The following is a 19,499-nucleotide window of genomic DNA, read 5'->3' as shown; positions in this document are numbered from 1 at the left end:
AATCCCACCCTAGGGTTTGGATATTGCCAAATACACAATACTGGGTGCATGCAATCAACAGCAGTTGATGAGTCACATATACTCCTAGCTGGGAAATGAGAACACTGCATGTCACACAGGGCCATATAGGATCTGCACTCTGGAACAGTGTGAACAGCCAGTAGGAGGCAGGTTTGTGCTATCAGGAGGGTGAGATGCTGCCTGGTTACTGAGAAGATGTGATTGGCTTGTTTGAATAATTCCACTTGCTTGTTAGGAACTAAAACCAGTTACTCAGGGAGAAAAGGAACTATGCCTGATACCTTTGATAAAGAGAGTTGGTTAGCTAAGGAACCTTATCCAAAGTGGGGAGGTAGGCCATTCAAGGCCTTCCTGATTTTATCAGAAGTCAAGGCAGCACATAGGAGTATGCTATAATTTTAGGCATTATGCCACATAAGCAACAATCAGTTTTCACTAGTTTGGGTACAGAAAAAAAGGCATACCTTTTTTTTTTCTCTCTTTTTAGTTAACACTAAATGGCTCTAATCATTTCATTTTGTGATGCAGCCCTTTCTTTTCCAGGATTTCATCTATTTTGTGACAAGCCCAAGAACCTCAAGGCCCAACTCAATTGCAAGGATCAGTCCTTGGAATACCATCCCTTAAGAAAGAAAAACAAGAAAACAGGGCCTGGTACTTAGGAAGCATGAGAAAATATTTGAGGGAATGAACACAAGAACAATTTGAGCCAAGAGGGAAGTCCCAGGTTCTTCATTACTTTTGTTTCTGCAGACTCTTAGTGTCTCTGGCCATATAGCAGTCACTCTTCTACCAGCTGTTTTGTCTGTGGGTTCAACACCACCTTGTCCCTAGTGATTGAAGAATGTGATCTCTCCTTAAGTCTGAAATTTGTCCTCTTTGCCTCAGCAACTGCTGCAACGGACTTTAGGAAAAGTGGAAAGAATCTGAAGCCCAGGAAGCATTGCCCACCCGGTATGCCCTTATCTGAACCACTTTCCCGGTCAGAAATAATAGATAATAAATTTCTTGAATTACACACCGTTTTTCTGTCCCCCCCCCCCACACACACACACTCATTTTCCTCAGCCTCTATAACTGTGCCTACATATAACTATTTCATTTTAAATTTAAAATTCATTCCCCCCAGTTATACTAGCAATATTCTCAGTGTTCAATAGCCCATCTGTAATTAGTGGCTACTGTTTTGGACAGTAGAATGTACAGAACTTTTTTTTATCATTATGGAAAATTCTGCTTGACAGTGCTATCTGTATCAATTTTGTAGGATCATTTATGCATTTACTGAATACCTACTATGTGCCTGACCCTATTCTAAGCACAGAGGACATAGCAGTAGACAAGACAAAAAATTTCTACCTTCCCAGAACCTACCTTTTAATTTGCATAGCCTACATCCACATGGCTCTGTGTATCAATAGCTTGAGAAGGGACAGCACTGGAAAACAGATGGCTAATTATTCTTAAAAATCCTGATTTGTCCTCAGTCTGATGTATTTGATGTACAGCTTAGTTTCCTTCAATTTTTAGAGCTTTGAATTTCACCCTTCTGATTTGGGCTGATTTGCAAGGCACAAATGGCTTACACATTTGACTCACCTTTAAGTATTGACTGTCATTGCTGAGTCTTTTAGATTCTGGTTAAGAGGTTTGTTTGAAAGTAGTTCTAGGATTTAATCATTTAAATCCATTCTGGCAGCTTGTGTTTAGAATTTTAATTCAGTGAAAGGTCTAGTTCTTATTGATGCATATAACCACAACAGAGACTAGGAAATACACTGCAATCATCTTGTTGGTTTTTCTACTACAAAGCCCATGTTTTTTTTTTTAAGCCCATGTTTTAATACATGCCACCTCCCACCTCCCATATAGGTGTTACTCATACAGCATTAATATTACTAGCTTAAAAAGTTGAATAATGGAAATGGGTGGTATTTTCAAATCAGTCATTAGAATTCAAATACGCTATGCTAATGTTCTCAACAAGAGCCACAAATGCCAGCACCAACAATCTGTTTGAACTAATGAACTGTAAACATTTTCCCCAGTGGTGAACTTATAAATCATAGTATGTTATTGTTGAAAGAGACTTTGGAAATGGGCCTTTCTGTTCCAACTGCCTCTTTCCTCTTTTATTGGTCCTTTGAAAATGTAAATGATTTGTCCAAGGTAACGGTTGAAGAGTAAAACCCTGCCATAAAAATGGGTCCAGAAATTTACTTCTGGAAAACAAAGTTCTCAAACTTTATCATACATCCTGTGGGGCTTGTTGAAACATAGATTGCTGGGCTCTATCCCAAGAGTTTCTGATTCAGCGGGTCTAGAATGGAACCTGATAATTTACGTTTCTAACAACTTCTTGGGTGCTGCTGATGGTCTAAGGACTACATTTTTAGAACAGCTAGTATAAACAATATGGTGACATTATTATGAAGTTAATGAAATGGTGATAATGAGCCTACAATGCTAGCCCTAGCAATCTGAGGATCCAGCTGCAGGATCACATCTATCCAGGTGTAAACTTGGGTTTGGCAACACCCAGTGGCAGTTGTCTAATACTGTATAAACATCAATGGGGATGATTCTGGGTCCTGTAGCTGCATGAGACTTATAAGACAGTGACATTCCAACAATGTTATGCTTAGTAGGCATTTTTTTGTTGTTCTGAACAAGGAAGATTGAGCCTTGGAGACCCAGCCTCTATCTCTTTGCTTCTTAACTACTGCCTGCTGTTTCCCTATCAGTTTTGTCCTCTCCTCCATATATCCTTCTTTCAGAAAATGAGAACATTAGCCCAACCTTATTTGTGAAGCTGGAGAGTCACGTATTCAAATTGCATTGTTTAGGAATGTTAAAGCAGTCAGAGGTAGATCTTCTGTTGTTTAATGTACTTATCCTCAAACTCCTGTCTCACTGTCCTCACTCAGCAACTTTGTACTTTTTTGCCTTTGCTAGTCAAAATCCCTCTTAACCTTGCACATTTAGCTCATATTCCATCTCCTTCAGAAACCTGTCCTGGTACTTTCCAGAAAATGTCATTTTTTGCCTTACTCTGAAGGTATAGGACATGTTTTTTGTACTTCTCTGCTCTAAACTCTGTGGATGTATTATTTCATTCTCAGAACAGTCTTGCAACATAGGTGTGATGCCTGTTTTACTGATAGAAAAAATACTACCCTTCTTGAGATTCAGTGTCTAAATTAGTAAAAAATGTTCTAGAATATAGTGTAATAATCTGTACAGCTGGTAGGGGCAAAGCTGGCTATGCAGTGACTTTTTTCGCCATGATATTTGTTCCCCTTGCTAAACTGCAAGCTCCTTGATGGCAAAGATGATGTCTCATTTGCTTTTATTCCCAGCCCTAATCTCTCTGCTACTAACACGGTGCTTACTCTTTTGCAGCACTCTATTTTACAAAGAAATGGATCTCCAGTCTATTTTCTGCTTATACTATATACTCCTGCCCTGCTTTTCTCTATGTGGTTGGTTATGGTCCCCACAGGAAGGAGGCCCTTTCAGTGTGGCCTATCCTCCCACTCAGAATTTGTAGCATGGTTCCCCACTCTGTTTCCCCTGTAAATGCAGTCTTCAGGAAAAGGAACATCAGTACCTTGGGAACAAGTGATTGACGATTAGGGTGGTTTCAGCTTTATGCCAGTCTCTTAGTCTGCATATAGCTTCCACACCCCCTTTACTTCACGCACCTCATTCTCTCTCCCTGTTTAGTCATTGTCTCCTTAATCTTCCTGACATCCCTATGAAGCCAAGTAGCAAGGATAAGTGAGAGGTGTATCAAAGGTAGATTGGCTAAAATATCACAAAGAACTCATGTTGCATAAAACTTGAATTGCATGAGAGGCTGTAGATCTAAATATTTAAGAAACACTGAATCAGTCATATTCTGTTTTAAACATAACTTACAAATCTGGTTTCATCAATTATCCCACTTCCTCCATCTCTTGTAAAATGCCAGTCTCAGGAATGAGAACAAGCAGGACTGGCCTCACTGTGTCTGTAGTGCTCTTTTAGGCTGGGGTACGCGTCCTTGGTTTTGATTGACTACACATTAGAATCCCAGGGAGGAGGGAAAAACTAAGGAATCTATTTTAAAAAAAAGATTTTGACCATCAGATAGTTTTGGGAATACTAATTTTGTTACTTCTAGATATTTCTTCTAGCCCATCCAATTACCAAAGAAAGGTCTAATTATCAACATAGTTAAATGAGCTGTTTAAGTCCCTCACAGATGAGATGAAACACATTATTTTTGGTTGTATTATTTTACCCAAACTTCCTGGAGGAAGGCATAAAGTTGAGAAGCATCAAAAATGCTTGGAATACTGTGACTTCACTGTGGGACTGTGATCTTAATCCATACTCTTCGGGTAATGGCTTTACCTGTTCCTCCCTTCCTCAGGTGTTGTGAGCATCATTGGAGTGATGACCTGCTGCTGTACCACATAGAGAGTGACTTTGCACAGTACAGTAGCAACTGTGGGTTAGCCCTAGACAAAAGATGGAAGGTCTTGTCAGAGGCTGTTGAGTATCCACCAGAAAACCACCTATTTACTTAGGTACTCCGGGCAACTAAGGTTTCTATTGGCTATTCCCCTACGTTTCCTTCATGTCCAATTTCCTAAAATCTACTGTATCAAATGCCTGGTTCATGCCCTCTATACTATACTACAGACACTGAGCTGCAGGACATCTTTGAGCTGAAGCAGACAGCACAGCCCTCCTCTGATGGCCTTGCCTGCAGATTGAAGTAGAATCCATAGAACCTCAAACTTCAGGCTATATCTGTTTTATATTGGACCACCTCACTTGCCTACATAATTTTTCATTTCATTAGAATTTTTATCCCACTGTACATTTAATAGACTACCTATCCTCTGGAGTCACCTGATGTAAATTATATATTTTAAAAGATTAAACCAAAACCATAAATTAAAACTGTCTTCACACTAGCTCAAAAATTACAGAAGTCTTTGTGTGGATTGAAGTGGGGTGAGAGAAGCTAAGGACAAGGAATAGAAGAAAAAAATATTTTTGAGATCAACATTAAAATTTAGCAAAGACTATGATATTATGACTAATTTCACATACTGAAATATATTACATGTTTCAAAGCATGCATCATGATTTAAATGTTCTTTCCACATGTAAAACATTCTGATAAGAGTTTTGCTTATTTCATATGGCCTTCCCTCCCTTTCCATTGTAAAAACTTGGCACATCTTTAGGACAAATACTTCCCAAAGGAAATACACATATTTTTAGGTCCTAAAATTCAATCTCTGGAGATGTTTTTCAGGCATTGCAAAAGAAAAAAAGAAAAATGAATGTGCTTGCCGTGGACAAGAAATAATCTTTTTTCATAAACAGTGCAGTCAAAGTGATGAAACATCTTCCTTTAGTATTTGGTATTGTTATAATATCATTTAAGTCCCTAACCTCACTGTATAGTCTTTAATACCCAAACCATAAAAGGGAAAATGTGGTATGTATTCTTCAACTTACACAAGCACCTTTCTGTCTCCTCAAATGAGATAAATGGTCTTCATACATTGTAACGCTGAAAGAAAGAAGTCAGTGTCATTCCAGTAAGCCTCAGGTTCCTGATCCTATTTTTACCCCATTGCTGACTTCAGTGACTGTGGACAGCAGAACACTCTTCCCCCCAGCACATGTAAATAAACTCTAGCTGGTCTTGAGGAACACTCAAGCAATTACTTCTCAGTCCTCCAAGCAGAATCCACATTGATTGATTCCTTTTTGTAGGCTTTTCCTTAGTAGAAGGTGAACAGTTTTTGCCCTTTTGTTTGGAATTCAGCATCTTGTGGATCTGACAGCCTCCAATATTTTATTTTTCAGAGAAGAAAATAGGAAAGGGGAGAGAAGAAAGGAGCACTGTTGAAGGGTTTTTTATTCTTCAGAGTTTACTGAGTGAGATCCTGGCCTCCAAGGTTGCTAGAGGACAAACCTAGCCAAGCTCAGGTGGAGAGTAGATCTGTATTGCTTCTTCCATCAGTAGGATTCTCTCCACAGACAGACATTCTCCTCCTCGGTTTGCTAGAAAAGTACTCATGCAGGTTCTTTACCAGGAAAGCCTTTATAAATCAGAAATCACACAGTCCTATTTCTTTTGACTTGTACCCTTGTCCCATGTGAGTTAATTGCTAATATTTTAAAATAGGGAAAGATATCTAAATGTATGGCTTCTCTTGAAAATTTTGGGGGGAAATTTTGTGAAAATTTTCAGCTTAATGAATAAAAGACTTCTCCTGCTGACAATTGACTAGAGCCTAAAAATAGCATTCCTTCATGCTTTCAAGTTCACCATAGTCACCACTATCTCCTATAAACTCCCAGGACTGAGAGACAAAGTGACACACTGTAATCAGGCTCACACTGTTGATCATAGGTTCAGAGGAAAGTGAACTCTTTCTTGCTCAAAACTGAAAATTTGGAAGAAAGAAGGGCCACTAGTTTCAGAATAATGATAAGAACATCTCTTTCTTTATGGAAGTAAAGAATATTCCTGTTTAATATGCAAATCATCCGTATCAAAAAAATTTGACTAAAAACCTATTATAACTCAAACTTAGCCCTGTGGACACATGTATCCATGTATGATTTATTATGTAAATTAGCATTCATATTTGCTTTCTTGAAGTAATCCACTGCTCCTGATACTCAGGATCTGGGGTGACTTGCTAAATATCAGTTCCTTTCATTTTCCTAATTTTCTCTATTCTCACATTCACTTGGGGGAAAAGGGAGAGACATGTGCCATGTACTAGATACACAGGAAGTGCTTTACTTCATTTAATTCTATAAGCAGTCTTCTGATTTAGGAGTCAGCCTCATTTACAAACAAGAAAGCTGATGCTCAGAGAAGTTAAGTAACTTGGTCAAGGTCACATAGCAAAATTACTCAATGACAGGCCTTCCTGATTCTTTTCCCTACAGCATGGTGTGCCTGCTGCTCATTGATATGCTTTCCCTGAATCACTACTCAACACATGACTTTAGTTTTTATTGTGGGTTGATAAGGAGCAGCCATGCCAAGAATATTCTGTTTGTATTCTATAAAACTGCTATTGAGGATGCTAATGCCTATCAAAAATTGTCTAATGATCTTTTCTTAGAAGTTACTGACACAGAAGGGTAGCATTTTTTTAAAGGGTAGTTTTTCTGAACAGAATACAAACTGTGCCTCTACTTATGCAGCTAGGGGAAAAAATGCTCTTCTTTGCCTTTATTTTTAGGAAGCTCCAAGAGAAATGTATTATTCAATTACAGTTTATGTTAAAAAAAAATTAAAGATTTTATTTATTTGAGAGAAAGAGTACTAGCAGAGGGGAAGGGAAAAGCAAACTCCCTGCTGAGCAGGGAACCCTTGGGGACTTGATCCTAGGACTCGGAGATCATGACCTGAACCAAAGGCAGGCACTTAGACTGAGCCACCCAGGCATCTGTATGGTAAAATTAATCCGCCCTTTTTCCACATAATTTTGTGTCTCCCTTTCTGATAATGTGCCTTGATATGCTAATAATTCTGTTATACAAGTTGCATCTATTAGTAAGCCTCCCCAGACCCTTTTTATGGAAGACAAAGGCATGAATTGTGAATAACAAACTTGAAGTTCCACTTATAAAAGTAAATTCTGAATTCAATTTAAATAAGATCTAACAAAAGGGACTATTTGGATAATATTCCAAAGTTTATTTCTAGCTTAGGAAAAGCACAATTAAGAGGTGGTCGGTGAGCTGTGGCCTAATGTGTTATTATCTTGCCTTCTGCTATTAGGTATTTGCTTTGAGCACTTGTTGTGTGCCAGGCACAGGGACAAGTGCTTTGCATGCATTGTCTAGTCTTTGCAGCAGGCACATTAAGTACTGTTTTTACCCCATTTACAAACAAGAAATCCACCAATCAGAGAAGTCTGGAAACTAGCTCAAGGTCTCACAGCTGATAGGTATGATCTCAAGCAAACACAGAATTTTTGGTGTCTGTGTCCTTGCCTATAAAATGGAGATGTATGCTCTTTTCCAAACTTTTTTGCAGGGCTGTGAGCTTAGTTGCTATGTCAACTCTCCTGTTCTTCTCCCCACTTCATTTTCCCAAAGGGCACCATAAGGTGTGTTGGCTATCACCTTAATCAGCTCTTCCTAGGTCCTAAAGAGATGGAGAGCCATTGTTCTGTTTTGTGCCAGCTATTTGCCTGAATTGTTAGTCATCTTCATTTTTTGCCTCACAAAATATTTTAGAGTTCATCTCAAATGCAGTTAATTCTCACGATTCATGGTAGTTAATGTTCTGTAAAGTTTTCACCAATACTGAACTAGTGAATACCAAGCTATCGCTCTCAGGAAATTAAGGCCCAGCCTCAGGTCACATTTTTGTTAATTGATACATACATAACTTTAGTTTTATATGTGTTTCTGTTTATAGAAACACAGTATTTCTAGATACATTATGTAATATATACTGTCAATTCATTAGTTTTGAACTCACAGCCAACAGCCCCATAACTCATGCCTTCTTGCACTTCGGAGTACTAGACAGCACTTGGTGATGACAGAGCATTGCCTTGTTTAACCTCAGCTGGGATCATGTGTGTTGAGCAACTCCAATTTTCCCCACTCTAAGCATGTATGCAAATGATTGCTAAGGCACCATGAGAATTGATTTGAGGGTTACAAATAAGTTTTAGGGATGTTAACTCTTTGCTGAACATTTTTTTTTAGGTTTTCATTTGTATCTTTACTTAATTACAGTTTTTATTTTGGAATTTTTTTATGTAATAAAGTTTATATTTTCCCTTTTGCTTCAAACTTTGACTTAAATTTAGCAAATCTTCTCTATTCCCAATAGAAGAATTTACCCTTACTTCTAGTATTTATTTACATTTTTTACATTTAAAGGTCTGGTTCTTTGGAATTTATGCTGATGTGCAGTATTTGGAATTAGTACAATTTTATCTTATATTCTGCTGTTATCTCAGAAAGTTCATCTTTTTGCCTATTCTTTAATATGCTTCCTTTATCATATAAATTTTCATGTAATTTGGTCTATTGATGTGTTAAAATCAAATTGTTTTTGATAAGGTAGAGGCTTTAGAGTATATTTTAATGTCTGTAGGGCTGGCAGTCCCTCTTTCCCCTGTCCCTGCTTAGTTGTGTTTTTATGTTGTTGTTTTCCAGGCTTTTCCTGGGTATTCCTTATTCTCTATGAACTTGTCTTTTCAAGTCAATTTGCATATCATATAACAGAGCTTTTCGTTCGGCTCTTTATTACTTCTTCTCTGCTATATATATGGTCTGTTCTAATTGTAACACTTTAAGTGATCTGTGAAAGAGAAAAATTTCCCTTCCTGAATCAATGGAATACATATGTGTTCCATTTAAGCAAAGAAGGGAAAGGCAGGATTCTGTTAGGCTCACCTTTTTTAGGGAGTGGTTCAGGTTACTTGCACCTCTTTGTTTACCATGAGCTAATAATCAGTGAGGCCCCCACCTGTGCCACTGTAGCTGCATCTTTGGGCAAATATTTTAATCCTCCTCCTTTCTTTTTCTTTTCTTCAGCCTCTTAGCTGTAAACTATACTTTCTTAGAATTTCATCCCAGAAATTAGTTGTCATCCTTGGAGCTCCTAATTTATTCCCTAAGGGACCAGATACAATTAATGTTTCCTACTATCTGGTTAAAAAATGGCTTTAGATGGAATCCCATTATGCCTCTCCATCTATCCAAAGCAGAACAACTGACCCAAGAGACTCAGGTGAGAAACCATCAGTAGAACTAAGTAAGTTTGGTTAGGTTGCAAAATGAATATACAAAATTCATTCATTTTCATATAGAGGCAAGTAGAAGATATAATAGAAACAGAAATCCCATCACAGTGGCAAATATGTATGTATGTGTGCATATACACACATATATATAATGCCTAGGAATTAATTTTTTTTGCCTAGGAATTAATTTGACAAGATTGTAGAACTCAAGGAAAAACACTGCAAAACTCCACAAAAAGATCTAAATAAAGATTAATTTTGAATAAATATAAGCCACATGGTGCTTGTAGGTGGAATAAACCTGTATAACCCAGATGATACCAAGTGTCCTGGATTTATGAGCTCAGTGTTCCTTTGATATGTGAATAAAATGGCTCTATTTCATGTGTTGTCAAAAGTCTGTTTCTCGGGGATCCCTGGGTGGCTCAGTGGTTTAGCGCCTGCCTTTGGCCCAGGGCGCAATCCTGGAGTCCCGGGATCGAGTCCCGCGTCAGGCTCCTGGCATGGAGCCTGCTTCTCCCTCCTCCTGTGTCTCTGCCTCTCTCTCTCTCTCTCTCTCTATGTCTATCATAAATAATAAATAAATTTTTTTTTAAAAGTCTGTTTCTCAAAAATCACTAAGCATTTCTAGAGATGACTAAGGGTCTTATGTTCTCCTTGATCAATATAAACAATTGTGTCTCTGCTTCCTGTTATTTATTTATTCATTCGTATATTTACTTGCTTTACAATTGAGTACTTACTATGTCCTAAGTCCTCCATAGATGCCCACTAACTATTGCTTATGATTCCCATGGCTTTTCCTGTTCCTGGTCTCCCTTGTGTTGAGAGATAGTCTCTGTTCTATCATTGCCCAGCTGAGTACCACTAATATAAGGCTATTTTGTACAAGACTTCTGCTGAGATTTTGAGAGTACTGGTGGTAGATAAGCATTATGGAGAATAGATGTATTTAAGTACAAACAGCATAAAACAAGCAATGAAAAATTAAATGTTATGCATCTTAAAGTTTATGGGTCATCTCCTCTTGGAAATTTCTCATTTTATCTTTTATTCTTAGGTCTCACTTCTGTCTTTTGGAATTGCTCTTTTTTTTTTTTAAGATTTTATTTATTTATTCATGAGAGAGACAGAGAGAGAGGCAGAGACACAGGCAGAGGGAGAAGCAGGCTCCATGCAGGGAACTCTACGTGGGACTTGATCTCAGGTCTCCAGGGTCACATCCTGGGCTGAAGGCGGTGCTAAACCACTGAGCCACCCAGCCTGCCCAAATTGTTCTTTTTCTGACTCTCAGCACCTTTTGTGTATCAACTCTTCAGCCTTCTGATGTCTGGACTCCTTCGCCCCTCCTTCTTAGTCTCTCAGAACTGAAATCTCTTGTATTTATCATTCTCCTTACCACATTTGGATTTTGAGGAGATCAAATCTTTAAAACAAGTAGAAAATAATTACAACTATAATACTAATATTTTTTCTGGAATTTAATAAAATGATAAAGTTAATTTAGGGGAAAAACAAATTTAGAGAACAAAATAAATCTTAAAAAGAATAATAATGAGGTCCTAACTTTACCAAGAGTTTAATTTAAACAGCACTTATTGTTATAGTGGAAGAACAAGCAAACAGAGACATAAAATGTAACACAAAGTCCAAAAACAGATCTAAAGGAAATTAAAAAATACAAAAAGAAAATATAGGCAATTGTTTCTGTAATCCTGAACTAAGGAAGGTCTCTTTAACCATCGGTGTGTGTGGATGTGTATGAGTGTGTTTATCATTTTCACAAAAAGGGGGGATAAGCATGCCTTACAACATGGATGGACCTAAGAAACATGCTAAGTGAAAGAGCCAGATACAAAAATTAAATGTTATATGATGCTATTTATATGAAATGTACAGAATAGGCAGATCTACAGTTGACTAGTGGTTGCCAGGGACTGGGAGGAGGGGAGAAGGGTAATGACTTCTAATAAACATAGGAGTTTGGGGGATTTTTTTTAGTTTGTTTTATTTTAGAGTGATGAAAAATGTTCTGATTAGGTACTGGTGATGGTTACACAAGTTGAATATACTAATGACCACTGAAGTGCATACTTGAAAGGCTGAATTTCATAATACATGAATTATATCTCAGCAAAAATATTTGAAAGATAAATCAGTTTCGCTTGAGGCATTATGAGAAAATAACCCAGCATACCAATAGAGAATGTTAAAGTGTTAAAGATATTCAATGACATTTGTTAAAGATTGTGAGTCAGGCTCTATTCAGGACCATTGGGATAAATATAGAGAACAATGCAATGAGATTTTACAGTTGGGGAGAGATTGGGCTCAACTCCAAATACAGCTTGGGCAGGTGACCATTTATAGCCAAGAATTAGGGGGGTGGGGAGGTCAGTGGATGGAAAATTACTAAGAGAAAACATCAGGGGTAAAGGGTTCTGGCAAAGCTAACCTAACAAGATTCTTGCTAAAGACAGGCCAGGGTAATTATCACCTGTGAGTTGATAGAGGATAAGGAACCTAATCATATGTTGAGAAGAGGGTTCTGGTCAAACTGACTTCTGGTTCTGGTCAAACAGAGTTCTTGCTAAACCTAGATTTTATAAGGAAGTGATGGATGAACCTAGGAGAAGGTTTAGGAGCTTTACCAAAGAATCTTTGTCAAAAAAAAAGTATCTTTGTCAAATGTGAACTAAAAATTTTAAAAAGAACAAATGATTAATAAACTTATAAAATGCAAATTAAAACAATGAGATGAAATATTTGCCTATTTATTGGCAAAGATGTAAAGAAATTATAAATTTCCATTATTGGGTAGGTTGTAGTCTAATGGATAGTCTCATATACTGGTACTGATGAAGGGTAATTTGGCAGTATATTTCAAAAGCCTCAAATTGTGTCCTTGTGATTGCATTTCTAGGAATTTACCTTAAAGAAATACTGTGGGCCATTTAAAATAATGTAGTGAAGTAATGGTAACACAAGATTTTTCTGCTAAGGAGAAAAATTAGAATGTACAGTAGAAGATGGCTGGCTCCGTCGGTATGATTTCTGGGTGGTGAGTTCAAGCCCCACATTGAGAGTAGAGCCTACTTAAAAATAAAAGATAAGACAGATAAATAGAAATGCACATGGAAAGGCTGCAGAGATAGGTAATTTGTACTTTCTTATATATTGTCTCTACTTAGTTTAGCTATGTTTTCCAAATATTCTATACTTGATTATCCTTTATAACCAGAAAATAATAGAAAATTTATTTAATGTAATACAGTTTCAAGTGTGGTGAAGCTTTTGGGGTTGTTCTGTTTGGTTGAATACCATAACAGAAATAAGATTAGAAATTTTTTATTTTTCCTGTTTCAAAACAAAATCTCTAGATTCAGGAGGAGGTTAATTGGAAGTACTCAAAAGTTCCTAAGTCAGACTCTCATATCTAGTTGTTCATGAGTTTCTTTCAGTAGTGTTTTAACCAATTGATGAATTGATATTTATATTAACATAGATGATTATAAATTATATCCATTCCAAGGATTTTCCTCTTCAAAGTCAGATATTTTAAGCTTTACAACCAGGATCATGTTGAGTGGAGTTCTTTCTGATTATTGACTTGGATTATGTTCACTGGGTGTAACAATTTTCTTTTCCCATTTCCTAGACAGAATCATGAATAAACTGGAGGACACGCAGGACCAGATGATACCATGAAGAGAAGTTTACAGGCCCTCTATTGCCAACTATTAAGTAAGTTGATACCACATTTCTTTTAGAATATACCAGTATTATTTGTCCAGTGCCAGAAACTTCTACATTATCTGGAGGAAGACCAGAGTTTGCTCAATAGAAAATTTCCCTCTGCTTCGTCTAGGTAGTTAAACTATCAAGTATTAAGTCATTCTATTGTTTTGGGCATCAGTTGTAATGTATACTCTGTTATAATCATTCTAAGTTGGCATGTTAAGCATAGTTAATTTAAAGATGAGCGTCAAAAAACATTATTGCTCTTGGCTTTGTGGCAGAATAAAGGGTTTCAGTATGATCTTCTGTAGGTTCCTCACAGAAAAGGAATCGTAGGCTGTGTTTTTTGGATTTTGTCATATAGAACCTGTTACCATTCAGTGACTGTACAACCTCTGACTTGGAATGTTTTGCTTAATTATGTGTGTTATTAAGTAATGAGTGATAAAAATATGATTTCTTTAGGTTTGATGGTAGAATGAAATGTTAGATTATGACTTTATGCATGTTGCTCATGTGTTTTGTGGATTGTGGCACAGATCTCCAGTTGCCCCAGAGTGACTATAACCTTTGGGATTGCAGTTGTTACTGAGTGAATGTAAAAACCAATACCAGTCGGTAGGTTTGATATTCAGGTTGACCCACTTGGGACAATAGACATTGCCCACTCCAGGTCAAACCAAAGCCATTGAGTTGGAAGAATCTGGAAATTCAGATTTTGTACTTATCTGGTTTTTGCTGAGGTATATAGAAGGCCTATCTTTCCTAGGCTGGATGGTTCCTTTTTAACTTTTGCTTAAAAAATGACATAAGAGACTGAGATGCAAGATGGGCCCTTAGAATTTATTATTCAGGTTATTTTGTACCCCCAGTGCAAAGCACTTTATAGAAAGCATTCAGGTTAACTTATTTCTGCCACTGAATTCTAATCCCTGAACCACAGGTCCCATCACCCTGTTTTCAGCCCGTGAAACGTCACCAAGTTAAATGGCCTCTCGTGTTTTCTTCATGCATCCTATAGGACTGTGGATTTGTGCCTTTTTTAAAAAAATAATAAGCCTGCTTGTTAAAAAGTTGGCTTTATAGATTGAAGAAGCAATGTCATCAAGGAATAATTAACTGCTTTGATGGGAGAGTGGACATTTGAAGGTTAGATAGGATTACACACACACACACACACACACACACACACACACACACACGAACCCCCATCCAAGAAGAGGAAAGCAGGCTTTGCAGGAGGAAAAAAACAGGAAATGAAAGAGAGCTTGTAGATTTGAGAGGCAGCACAATGTTACTTGAGTTCTCCTATGCTGACTATATGCCCCGAAGTTTTTGTAATGTTATAAGTTTGTAAGTTACTTAAAAGGCTTCAGTTAAGTATTCCATGGGTCAGAGATCAAGTCTTATGCTAATGAGGCCTATCTTCCTAAGTGGAGCCTTTGTAAAAACTAAAGGGATTTTCCTCAAACCTTAACTGGAATGCTGCAGAAATCAACTTTGTCTTAACAGTTTCACTGTTTGCAGGCTTGCCTAAGACACAAGCAGCCCAGGGTAGGCAGATTTCAGCTAGTTAGGAGGTGGGTGGTGGTGGCCCCTAATAAACCACCCTGGTTTCTAGATAGCTGGCTGGAGAAGCCCACATTTGTAGAATGGAGAAGTCAAGCACTGGGGCAGTAGGTCAATTAGTCTGCCTTCAGAGAAATGGTTTTCACAAATTCATAAAAATGAGAGGTTGTTACAGCATTTGTTTATTTTCAAGAGAATTGGATATTCAGTAAAACCCAAGTTAATTTAATCTCTGGCACACATACACACTCAGTAGCTGGTATATGTCATTCCTCAGCCAGTTATTAAGCTACACTTGGATTAAAGTTGTCCACAAACAATGTTTCTTTCAGTGTCAGAAACAGACTTGAGAACTACAGGAGTAATGTAAACTTACTGTTACTTTATGTAACATAGCAAATTGATGTTTTTAATTTGGGGGAAAAAGCCTGCTAGAGTGTCCTGGTTGTTTTGTTGCATAGCAAACCACCCCCAAATTTTGTAGACTGAAGCAACAACAATCACTTACACTGTTCATGCACCTGCCATTTGGGTAGGGGTTGGCGGAGATTCCACAATGGGCTGGAGGCTGGACCAGCCTGGGGCCCACCCAACATCTTTTTTCCCTGAGACCTTTTCACATGACAAAGTGGGGGCTTCTTCACAGTGTAGAGGCTTCGGGGTAGTCAGACTTACTACATGGCACTCACAGCTGTGAGGCCAGGGCAAAACCTACAAGGCCTGTTATGATTTAGGCTGGGAAGCCCAAGAGCAATACTTCAGTCACACTGTATTGGCCAAAGGAGTCATTAAGACCATTCCTTATTCAAGAGGAGAGGTATTGGACTCTAACTCTCAAAGGGAAGAATAGTAAGAATTTGTAGTCCTCTTTAGTCTACTACAAAATTTGTTTTAAAAAAACAAACAAGCAGTTACTTACTAATGAACATGAGTGAGTTTATAAATTGTCTTTATCATCAGAGAGGCTATTCCCTCTTGAGTGCCAACTGTGTCACAGACATCTGCTTATTGGTTTACCTTTATCATCTCATTCATTCCAGAGGCAAATGCTTCAAGATGAAGAAGTATTAACTGATGAGTAAGTTAAGGACTGCCCTAGGTTGATGGAGTCAGAATTCACACTCAGGTCTCTCTGACTTCTTTGTTCATGCCCATTGTTTTCATCTTGCCTGGTGCCTTCACTATGTGCAGAAAAAAATCATTGTGGCCCTTCTGTTCTGTGGCTAGGTAGGGGTGGTTCTATGATTGATAAAGTTTGCATCCTAGTAGTGATGTCAAGTGAAGTCAAAAAAAAAGGAAAAAAGATCCAGGCTGTCTCTGGATTACTGCATCACAATCAACAGTCACTGGGGTTTCTGTGTGTCTGATAGGGGCTAAGGGATGCAGTCTTTGGCAGGCAGGGAAATTGAGGTTTTAATATTTTACTTTTATTGCAACTGACTGTGTTTAATTTGTTTTATTTCTTGGGCTCCATTCCACAGTACAGTACTGAGTATTTCATTCTGCCAGCTTTAGCCCTTTGGGAAAATTTAACACATTTTACATATGATACTTTGGAACAACTGAAAGCTTGAGGATGAGGGGGGTGGAGGTGAGAACCTTTACAGTTCTGTAAAAAAACAAATGCTGCATTCATTTGTCATTTTTACACTAAAAGATATGAAACTAGTGCTAAGAATACCTGGGTTTTTGATCTGTAGACCTGGGTTCAAATCCTGGCACTACCACGTAATAAGTGGCTTATGTTAGGTAAATTACTTTATTACCTCCATGCATCTCATATGTAAAATGCAATATGACCACCCACTACATAAGATTGTGTTGAGTGAGATAATAGCACATAGAAGACCTACAATAAATGTCAGTTTTCTTACTGGGCCTTAATTCTCAGAATTTCAGAGCAAGTAGGACATTAATTATCATTGATCCCATTCTACAGAGGAAGGAGTTAACATGATAAAGACTGCTTTTCCCAAGCCATATCACAGTTTTTTAATAAAAAGAAGTAATAATGGAAGATAAGAAGCATCATCACAAACTTTTAAGAACATGACATTGTGGGGAGGTACTAAGTTCTGAGTTAGCAGATTTGATCTCTCCCTAGGTGCTATGTACTGTGCTACTTTATTAAGAAGACTAAACTAATTATGAGCTATGAAAATAAATTTTTATATGTCAATATCTATTCAAGTCAAAATTGTTTGGATACTTAGAGTTAAGGAGTGATTATATTTAGTAATTAAGCGTTGCTCTGTACTCAGGCATTTATATTTCTTAAGTCATGCTCTGTATTATTATTGATGCATCTTGCTTGCTGTTGCATGCTCTGCATATACTGGACTAATTGCAGTTGGTTCATGTATTCTGTCTTCATGGTTTGTTTCTCCTGATAAGTAAGAGGATTTTTTTCCGCTGACTCCAGAAACTTAGGCTCTTTTAGATGTTACAGGCAATCATAAACATATTGCATTATGAATGCATATGAAATCAAGGATCTTCATCTCCTCCCCACCGTTGAAGGTATCTTCCCTTGTGTTGTTCGTAACATCCACACCATTGAAGGCGTCTTACACTGCTTGTTCATAACATCCAATAAGAGTAACAGTGTGGCAGCCATAATTAAGGGCTTTGTTTTGGATTAAGACTGGTTGGGTTCAAATCCTGGCTTACCAAAAATTCTTTTCCAAATGACGTTCACTCTTTCCCATACGAAACATACCAACTGAGTGTGCCTTCACTGCCAGTAGCTGTTGGATTGTCTATCCATCACCTCTTGCAAATCTGTCACTCTTGAGGCTACTAAAGACTGTGCTCTTAAGGAAATACAAGAGCATGTCCTATTTAGTAGCTAAGAGCAATTTATCAATCTGCATTTCTCTCATGCTATCACCAGTGGCTATAATAACGGTAATGACACATTTGGTCTTCAGTCAGTGTTATGGAAATAGAGGAATCTGTTTTGTCAAAACTGCATTTCTGTATTTTAGGCTTGATTATTCTTATTGGTTTTTATCAATGTTTCTTAAACCTGAATTTACAGTAGAATCACCTGGGAAGCTTTTAACAAATCCCGGTGGCCAATCCCTACTTTTTATCAATTAAATCAGAATCTTTAGGGGAGGGAATGGAGAGTATGGTGATTGGGCATCAGATGATTATAATATGCAACCAGGGTTGAGAATCACTGGCTTAGAGCAATGCTTTTAAACTTAGTCATGCAACAGCATCAGCTGAAAACTTGTTTAAACATGGATTGCTGAGCTCTACCCCCAGAGTTTCTGATTCAGCAGATATGGGGTGGGGACAGTAATTTGCGTTTCTAAATTTTCAGTGATGCCAAAAGTTTGGTCCTGGGACCACACTTTGAAAATCACTGTCTTAGATTTATGAAAAGCTATCTTGGAGCAGAAGGAAGCTTTTCAGCTTCCCTGTTATCACTTGAGCTGCCTAGCGGTGAAATGGATCTTGGAACAAAACAGGGTGAGCTAGGAAGAAAGAGTAAGAGAGATGTCAGGGAGAGAACTAGCAGAATCACAGTGTTGTAGGATTAGGAAGTGTTAAAATCTGAAGTTTCATATTACTCTTCAGGATATACTGGAAGTTAGTGATGTAGAAAAAAATGTTAGGGTTTGAAGCCAACGGCCAAGAAAGAATTCTTGAGATGTCTTTGGCGAAGGAGGTTAGAGATAAGTAAGTCTCTAAGGAATTTTGGAAGCACGGTTTCCAGGACCTTCAGGGGCTAGCTATTGTTGGGAAAAGATCACTGATTGCCATCTAATAAAACCTTAGTCATGAGACCCTTCAGGTATATGTTGATTGATTATATGCTTAGATGATGATTGCCAACATGTATCTTGAGGGGGTTTAGAGATAAAGGAAATTTCTAAAGGAATTTTTATATGGTAAAGTAGACTTCCAGGATCCTGGGGATCAGGCTAAGATTGCCTTTTGCCCTTGCAAATTCTTAACATCGAGCCAGTTGAGTTTCTAGGGGAATGTCACTCTTTTGCAAGGACTCATCAATCGGCTGTAAGTAGTAAGAAAACTTAATAATTTTTCTTCTGCCTTTGTTTCCCACATCAGTTTTTACTCTGTTTTAAAAGAACAAGAGCACAAGGAATGGACTAGCTAGGATTAGAAATAAAGCAAAGGAAAAACATAAGAGTAGCCCTTAGCTCTGATTGTTCACTACAGTGGGTCCATTTTAGAACTTGATTTTATAAGACTATTTCTTCCTTACTTCATGATGGATAATGCGTTTGCAAATCAAGAATTTGAAGTTGATTTTTTTTTCATTATGAAAAAATTTGCAAATGTTCTCTAGGGAGAATTGATTTCTTTGGTTCTGAAGGAAAAGTCATTCACACAGAA

General features: G+C 37.7%; 1 protein-coding gene and 1 long non-coding RNA gene across 34 annotated transcripts in view; one reads left to right on the top strand and one right to left on the bottom strand.

The window, feature by feature from the left end:
- Window positions 1–19,499, top strand: part of TMEM108 (transmembrane protein 108) — a 349,072-nt gene that overhangs the window by 170,014 nt on the left and 159,559 nt on the right. For 23 of the 32 annotated variants that reach the window (XM_072792712.1, XM_072792746.1, XM_072792729.1 and 20 more), the window contains one exon: window positions 13,480–13,565. In XM_072792712.1, the coding sequence (XP_072648813.1) occupies window positions 13,526–13,565 (40 nt within the window). In that variant the 5' untranslated portion in view covers window positions 13,480–13,525. Of the gene's footprint in view, window positions 1–564; window positions 976–12,744; window positions 12,883–13,479; window positions 13,566–19,499 lie in introns of all 32 variants that reach the window. The other 9 variants (XM_072792726.1, XM_072792747.1, XM_072792724.1 and 6 more) reach the window with 3 other exon arrangements.
- LOC140614014 (uncharacterized) overlaps window positions 1–19,499 on the bottom strand; it is a 40,767-nt gene that overhangs the window by 12,541 nt on the left and 8,727 nt on the right. For both annotated transcript variants that reach the window (XR_012014916.1, XR_012014917.1), the window contains exons 3-4: window positions 5,542–5,596; window positions 4,420–4,526 (exon numbers count right to left, since the gene is read on the bottom strand). This is a non-coding gene — a long non-coding RNA (uncharacterized lncRNA). The remainder of the gene's footprint in view (window positions 1–4,419; window positions 4,527–5,541; window positions 5,597–19,499) is intronic.

This window comes from Canis lupus, chromosome 22, assembly GCF_048164855.1.
Source record: "Canis lupus baileyi chromosome 22, mCanLup2.hap1, whole genome shotgun sequence".
NCBI lineage: Eukaryota > Metazoa > Chordata > Mammalia > Carnivora > Canidae > Canis > Canis lupus.
Note: the sequence above shows the minus strand (reverse complement) of the source record. Positions and strands in the feature narration are given on the sequence as shown.